We start from the raw sequence: 8327 nt of genomic DNA on the forward strand, positions 1-8327 counted from the left end.
ACACGTAAAGCCATTATTTGTAGGCAAGCTTGGTTATGATGGCCATTAAACTGTTTAGCATGGTTGCTTGTTGGGATTGTACTTCTCGCATCGCTTTGAGCTCGGCATTAATTGCGTCAAACTGACGTTGTTGTTGCTGAAGCATTTCAGTGAACAAAGTGTCACTTGTGGTATTCTTATTTGACGGTCCACCTCTAGCGGCCTGTGCGTAAGAAACACCACTAATAGGCGTTGCAAAGCTCGTGGCTTGGGTAATGCTCCGGGGCCTTGTAATTTCGGAAGCAGTACTCGGACCCGTAGACGGTGTTTGTGTGGGACTCCTTTTTTGTGCTGGGGATTGCAATTTGCGCAACCGCTTGTATACTTGGCAGCCCTTATAGTTGGCTGGGTGCTGTAACTCACAGTGCACACAAGTTGGTGCCTGGTCCTTTTCGCGGGTGCAGTCTTTGGATGCGTGTTTCCCGGCGCAACGCACACATCTGGGAGCTTTGTGGCAGTAGCGTTGTGTGTGTCCAAATTCTTGACAGCGATGGCATTGTGTCAGGTCGTTGTATCTTCTTGGCAGTTCCACTGTGCAGCGTTGCCTGCAGACAACTCGAGTGTCCAAAATTTCTTTGTTGTTGGGGGCCTGAGCCACGTCAACAAAAAATATATTTAGCGGTGTTTTGTCCATACGGCTCAGTGGGTTGTGCACATTTGTAATTGTGTGGCCTTTGGTTTCCAATTCCTTTTTAATTAGTGTTGTATCAGTGCTGGAGTGAAGCCCTTTGAACACGACTCTATATGGTTTGTCCTCCTTAAGCTGGTAGCAGTGGAACTCCAATTCCAGCTTAGTAAAGTGGTCTATAACTCTGCGATAGTCCTCACTGCATTGGGTTAATACACCTATGTTATTCTTCTTTGGCTTAATTACGTATGATTTAGCATCAATTACTTTATCTATTATCTGTTGAAGTAGGGCCACAGACTTGATGTTTGGACACCATATGGGGGGCGGACGAGGTTTCGGTGTAGTTTGCTGGTCGGTCAATACTGGGGCTTCTGGAGCTACAGGTGATTCGCTGTAGTCTTCATCTTCTTCTACGAGCAGTGAAAATCGATTTTCTGATATTAATGCTGCATTGCTGGTGCTTGGTTCGTCGAAGATGAGCCTTTTCTTGATGGTTTTTGGTGAATTTGGCTGTTTACGTTTCGTGTTTTTGTTGTTAGTGATGCCTTGCACGGAGGCGATATCTATTTTTGAGTTTATTGGCATGATGGAGGCTTGCCTATTTGCCATCACAACGTTAAGCTGGGCTTGCATTTCTGCATTTACCTTTACAGGTGTAGCGAGGTCATTGACATTAGATGTCATCGCGGATTGTGCTTTTGAGTGCAGGCGCACTCGCGCCAAGCGACGAAATTTCGTAAATTGCAATTAAAGCAATTGAGTTACGCGGAAGCAAGCGATAAGAAAACGCTGCGTGTGCGGTTTTTGTTGCTGTTGCGTTGAAGAATGCACCGCAAAGTTCTATTTTTAGAACTCTGCAGCAGTAGAGCTTAAGCGAAGGCTGTTCGAATTCACGTCTTTACAGGTCGAACGACTGATTGTTCTGTTGTTATCGAATATTGCATGGCTACACTTTGATATGTCAGCAAAATTGACTCTTGGCCAAAAACTAAACGTTAAATTTGTAATATATTCATATATATATATATATATATATATATATATATATATATATCCTTTTTTGTTTTATTTGGAATACTTGCATTTTGTTTCAGTTTAATGCTCTGCAAGCACTTTGAGAGCATGAAATAGGTTATGCTCGACTATCGATAGCTACCTGCCTAAAATGAAAATATAATAATAATTCTATAATTTTTAGGGATATACTTAATGCTTTTCATATCTTATATAAATATCGTAATATTCTATATAAATATTATAAAAACATCAAAAGGCTTAGAATGTACTTAAACAAGTCACAGCTACCTACAGGGTATCCGCAAGTCAGTCACACATTCAACTGAAACACTAACTAGCTGTCAATTACAATTTGCTATCTTGAGTGTATGCACTTTATGTGCTGCCAGCTATTGTTTGTCCTGTTTCCTCGCTACTCATGCAACTATATAAATTAGTAGGGGTATTCCTTAAGGCTGTGCTATTTCTGGCTGCAGAATAACTGTTAGTCCGGCATACTCTATTGAAAACACTTTAACTTGCTTTTTGTGAGGTCTGAGCTAAGCGAATGTCATGGCTGTGTGTGTGTGTGTGTGTGTGTGTGTGTGTTAGCTGTTAGCTGGCAATTCCCAGCTCGATGGGACACACCGAAATTCCATTTGTTCTCCTTGTGTGGCCATCAAATGTAGTGTGTCCTGTCGTATGCTAGCGCGTCCTGTCGCATTCTATCTGTTGTATTTGCATATCTGAAGGCACTTAGAGCAGGGACTTTACCATGACTTTAGTTGGATTTCATTTGGTGCAGCAGCAGCTGCTGCCATAAGGCATACACAAAGTAAATATTTGAGCTGCCACTTGATTGGCCAAAGTGCCACAAAGTGCAACAAAATGTTGCTAGATGCAAGCGAAAATAATACAGCTCGAATGCAGCACGTTCAATGCATAAATCAATTATGGCAATTATTTCCAATTTGAAAACAAACTGAAAACTGAAATCTGAAAACAGAGCAAACGCAGCAATAATTGAATTTAACTTAAGCTCTGCTGTGCCCCCATTTCCCCCTTTGCCTCTTCCACCTGCCTCCATTGAAATTCTATCAAAAATAACCGCAGCACAGCGCACAATCACATAAATCACGTATACGCAATGTGCCACGCACTCAACAAACCTAATTGTTGTTGTTCACTCGTTCATTCGATGCCAGGCAAATGCTGTGCTCTGCTCTGGCCCCTCAGGCTCAGTTGCTCTCAATGATAAATCGAATTCGATTGCCTTGGCATAACTCATGCGATTAGAAACTCGGCGCTATTAGCGCGCTAAGCCACAATGACACGAGCTGAAGCGGCTTAGGTTTAAGCTTCAACTTGCTAAGTGAATGAAAATATAAATTTGCTCTCGGCTGCGTCTTTATTTTGTTTTAATTATTAAAATTAAAATTTAATTTACTTATTTTATTTGATTTTACTTAAATTGAATTTTTTCGGTTTTATTTAATTTTCCTTAAACTTCATAAAATTTGTTTTAATTGTTTTATTTATTTATTTATTTTATTATATTTTATATTCCAAATTTATTTGATATATTCTCAGATTTGTTTCGTTTATTAACTTTTCACTTCTAATTCATTTTCTATGATATTTTTATTTATTTTTTTGTAAAATATTTTTTATATTTCATTTTAGTCTTTTCATTTGAGACCATTTATAAATTTTTATAGTATATTTTATATTTTACATAACTTAGTTTTAGACATTTATTTTGTTTCATAATTTTTTTTATATATTGGATTTGTTATCTTTAAAACATTCCTTTGCTGTACACTAATAGATGAATCGGAAGCTTTTAGATTAAGTGATTCTTCAAGAAAGCTTTCTCTACTCTATCTGTTGATCCAATAAATTAGTGCTTTTCGGTGCTTTTAAAGCTCAATTACTATAAAGTTTTTTCTTTGGCTGATATTAATGTGCTTAAAAAATAAATATTTATAATGATAGCTAGCTGAAGATAGATACAGCTGTATCTCAGTTGCTTTAAAGCAGCGATTAAAGAGCTTTGAGCTTAAGTGTGCATTGATAAATGGCTTAAATGGCTTATATGTTGTTCTTATTACGAGCAAAGTCTTAGCTTAGCTATAACAATAAAGCACTTTAAGCTTCGAAAGCTGCTGGGATTGCATTTAGCTTACCTTCCCTGCGCGACAGCTGCCAATTAGATTTAAATAATATTTGCAGCGAGTGAACGTAATATTCAGATTAAAGTGAAAGATAACGAGTTGGAGATAAACTATAAAACGCATTTGCAATTGCTCTCAATGTATTTGCAGGAAGCTTATCGTCGCTGGGTGTGCAGCACGCTGGTGCCGTATTTCGCTGAGCCGCAGGATGTGGATGCAGCGGCAAAGCCGACGCCAACGCCAGCGTCTGCGTCAGCGCCAAGCGATGAACTCGCCACGCCGCGAGGGGCAGCTGTAAAGACAATGCCAGCGGGCAAAAGTAAACGTGCAGCACGAACCGTGGGCACAGCAAGCGGAGGCGGTGGAGGAGGAGGAGCTGCTGCTGCTGCTGTTGCTGCGGCCGCCACCGCTGCTGTTGGTGGCACGGGCAACGGCATCAAGCATAAATCTCAGAAATTAATCAGCAATAACAATAAATCAAATAACGGCAATAACATGAACGAGCGTCAGATTAATCAACAGCATGACGAGGACAATGAGCCCCGCGATGAGCCGCAAACAAAGCTCTCGACTGCGACTGTGGCTCGGGCGTTCTACGATGTCGTTGGCATTGGCCAGACCCAGACCCAAGCCCAAGTCCCGGCCCCAGTTCACAAACAGTTCCAGACCCAGTTCCAGTTCCAGTTCCAATTACACAACAACAGCAACAGCAACAGCCATAGCCGAGCTGCCACTGCTCAGCGTGAAGAGGAAGACGAACAATTCAATAATTTCATATCGACTGCCAATAATGCGGATCCCAGTGCAGCGGATCCAGTGATATCAAAACTACAAAAGAGGTTGCTTAAATCATTTATATTGCTTGACTTGAGAATACCCTATAAAACTATATATTTTCTCTCTCTCTCTCTCTCTTTGTCTCTGTGTCGCTCGCGTAGATCAACACGCAAGGCAGAGTTCCGCAAACGCCGCAGGATTCGACCCTGCCTTAGCGTCTGCCAAACCGTCGAACAAAAGTGCCCCTATCTGCTGCCCGCCGATCGCGCTCCCGCGCTGCCCACCCAATATGCCGGCGAGCCGACATTTGTATGCCTAGGTAAGTTCGATTTCAACTATATTATTTGATTTTGATAATAATTATTTTAGAATTTTAATTTAATTAACAAAAATATTTTAGTTGTTAAGTTTTTTTTTTTTGACGCCAGAATTTTGTGTTAAATTAGAGGATTTTTTTAATAAAAATTATTTGTAAAGTGTTGCTTTGTATGTAAAGAGGTCTTATAATTTATGATACAGTTGTAATGCTATAAATGTAAAAAAAATACCTGAAAATAGAAGTTACTTGATCGTAACGAATTGTTCTAGATCTACTTAAGATTCCATGATTCCCATATGCTAATACTTAACAATGATTGTGTAAATTTAGTAAACAGAAATAGTGAAGATTCCTCATCGGTATTCGACTATTCTTATAGTTTAGTCGCCTTTGGGTTTAGAAATTGCACTGAAATGAAATAAATATATTTTCTAAATTTCGAATTTGAATAGAAAGACAACTAAAGAGGTCTTATGATTTATGATACAGTAGTAACAGGCGATTAGATATGCTATAAATATAATAAAAATACCTGAAAATAGAAGAAATAGTGAAGATTCCTCATTGGTATTCGACTATTCTGATAGTTAATAGTTAATAAATATATTTATAAACAAATATATTTTCTAAATTTCGAATTTGAATAGAAAGACAACTAGATTGAAATCACAAAACGAAATCTGAATTAAAACGTTAACCGCAACCTGAACAGAAAACTGAATCTAAATAACTTTAATTTGAATTAAAAATAGTTATAAAATAAACTTTAGACTTCTAAAGACAATAAAAAAAAATAAAAAACATGAATATAACTTTTGCCTCACATCTGCCGTTTATTTAAGCTTAATTATAATAGAATTGTCAGACATAAATTGTAGTTAGAGGAAAATCTAGCGCAAGTTTTGGTTATGAAAATAATGGGAAATTGCCATATTTTCAGTACAATGCGCAATACGAAATGTAAATTATTACAAAATATAAAAAAATATGGGAAATATTTAAATTTGTACGAACAATACCAAAAGGGATGCAGTCAAGCAGATACAAAAATATAAAGTTAGCGTTTGGACTGTCAGCTAAAGCGCTCAGAATACCTAAAAATTCATATATTACTATTATTTATTTTATTTACTATTTTTAATAATAATTTGAATAAATTTTAATTTAAGTAAATTTTTTTCCAATTGCCAAAATATATATTTTTAAATATTTATAAAAAAATGTAATGTTATCAAAATATTTTCTTATGCTGTATACGCTTAAATATAAAGGAGATATTAATTAATATTATTATTAAATATTATTATCTTAAATGTAAAAATTGTTATATTTAATATTTAATAAATGTTTAATAGTCAAATTCTTGTAATATAAAATTATTTAAAATATTTTTAATATATTTAATATATTTACTATGTTAGTCAGCACATTTCAATTACTAAATTATGTTGGCCTGTGTTATGAATTTCAAGAATGATTACTTAAAAACTTTAGTTCATTATGAAGCTTTTATATTTAAATTTGCCATCTTATTTTTTAAATATTTTAAGCTTTTAATTATAATTTGTTCTTAAGTAATATATTATTAAGATGTGATATACATACATACATAGTATATAGTATATCTGGCTATATATATCATGAGTTGCATCGCTTGACCCATTCCGCTGCACTTGCAGATCAAAATATACCGGAGACTGGAGAGCAGTTGAAGAAGTCGAGCTATGGCCCCAACGACTGCTGCTACAGCTACTGCAATGGACCCACTGAGGGCATCTGCACCATCTGCCCGAGCTTTGCGCCCACCTTCGACTCGGCCAGCAACAAGAGCAGCAACTCGAGCTCAAGCGGTCATCGGGTGCACAACATAACGCTGACGCTGAGCTCCCCGGCGGGGGAGCATGCACGTGCTGCGAGCGTCTCGCTGGCATTGAGGAACATCTCACGAACGACTGGGGAGCAGGCAGCTGGCTTGCTGGAGCAGTTGCCGTATTATGCGCATTACGAGAGCGTCTACTACTATGATGACGATGAGCAGGGCAGCGAGATGCCGGAGCGGGCGCTGTCTGGCGGCTGCGCGGCGGTGCCGTCAGTGAGCAGCCGCTGTGATATACCCTATTATGCATCCGGTGTGGCGCCGACGCCGCCGACGCAGCTGCTTGTCTGGTTGAGTGCTCTGCTTGGTCTGTTGAGCAGCTGTGGCGCTGGGGCGGCGAGACAGCGCTGCAGTGGGCGTGCCCAGAGGGCGGCAGCGGCAGCGGTAGCGGAACGTGTGGATTCATGTCCGGGCAGCTGTCATGAGCTGTTAGCGAACAGTCCAAGTCCGAATCCAAGTTCGAGAAAGAGAGACGGAAATGGAAGCGGAATCAGAGGCGGAGGCGGAGCCGGAGGCGGAGGCGGAAACGGAAACGGAAGTGCAAGCTTCACTGCCACACACAACAGACACAAATGGGCGTGGCCATGGGAATGGGAATGGGCATGGCCGTGGTCGTGGTCGTGGACATGGGCATTAACATGGGCATGGGCATGGCTATGGTCATGGCTATCGCTCATATGCCGAAAAGTGCGTTATCTACGCGTATCGCGAGACCGTAGTCGTATAATTAACTATAAACACATACAGCTACAGTTACAACCACAGATACGAAACAGACGTTGCACGAGCGATAGGAATAGATATGATAGGAATTACCGTTACATCTACTATTACAACTACAACATCAACGATTGGTGGCGGAGATGGAAGTGGTTAGGCAGCGATGGTCGAGCGGCAACCATCATCTCAAAGGGCGCCTTATAGTGCATGCAATAAGTATGCGGCCACACACACACCCTCACAGAAACACACACACACACACACACACACACACATACACACAGAGAGAAACACATTGCGAATTTTCACTAAGATTTGCAGTTCAAAACAAAAAAATGAAAAAAACCAATGAAAAAACCCAGAAAAGAAAAATGTCATTAATTGTATTTCGTACTCTAGAAAATTACTCGTAATGCTAGCTAATTAAAAAACAAAAAAAAAAGAGAAAAGAAAAACAAGTTGAGTGTAAAAACAAAGAAAATTTGCAGGTCGTTTCGCCTACCAATTTGTTTGGAAGGGAAAACTCAATGAGAGCAAATGATAAATGGGAAAAGAAATTGAAAATGGAAAAGGCAAACAAAAACACTTTAAATATTTATGGTCCTCTTTCAAATGAAAAATATAAAAACAAAAACAAAAAAATATGAAAGTAAATAAATTATAAATCTCTATTGAAAAAAACCTAAAAAAAAACAAAAAACAACAACAAATAGCATATTTTATTACAACTAGAAACAAAGAATATTAATATTTAATTAAACAAAAAACAACTGCCACAAAAATAGGTTTTTTAGG

The 8327-nt window shown here is 38.6% G+C and overlaps 1 protein-coding gene across 4 annotated transcripts in view; it reads left to right on the top strand.

Moving 5' to 3' along the window:
• Nucleotides 1–8104, top strand: part of LOC111593847 — a 57634-nt gene extending 49530 nt beyond the window's left edge. For all 4 annotated transcript variants that reach the window (XM_030225064.1, XM_030225062.1, XM_030225063.1 and 1 more), the window contains 3 exons: nt 3991–4679; nt 4779–4936; nt 6616–8104. In XM_030225064.1, the coding sequence (XP_030080924.1) occupies nt 3991–4679; nt 4779–4936; nt 6616–7736 (1968 nt within the window). In that variant the 3' untranslated portion in view covers nt 7737–8104. The remainder of the gene's footprint in view (nt 1–3990; nt 4680–4778; nt 4937–6615) is intronic.
• Nucleotides 8105–8327: the final 223 nt, after the last annotated feature.

Source organism: Drosophila hydei, unplaced genomic scaffold (assembly GCF_003285905.1).
Source record: "Drosophila hydei strain 15085-1641.00,03,60 unplaced genomic scaffold, DhydRS2 tig00008122-arrow-pilon, whole genome shotgun sequence".
NCBI classification, from domain to species: Eukaryota; Metazoa; Arthropoda; class Insecta; order Diptera; family Drosophilidae; genus Drosophila; species Drosophila hydei.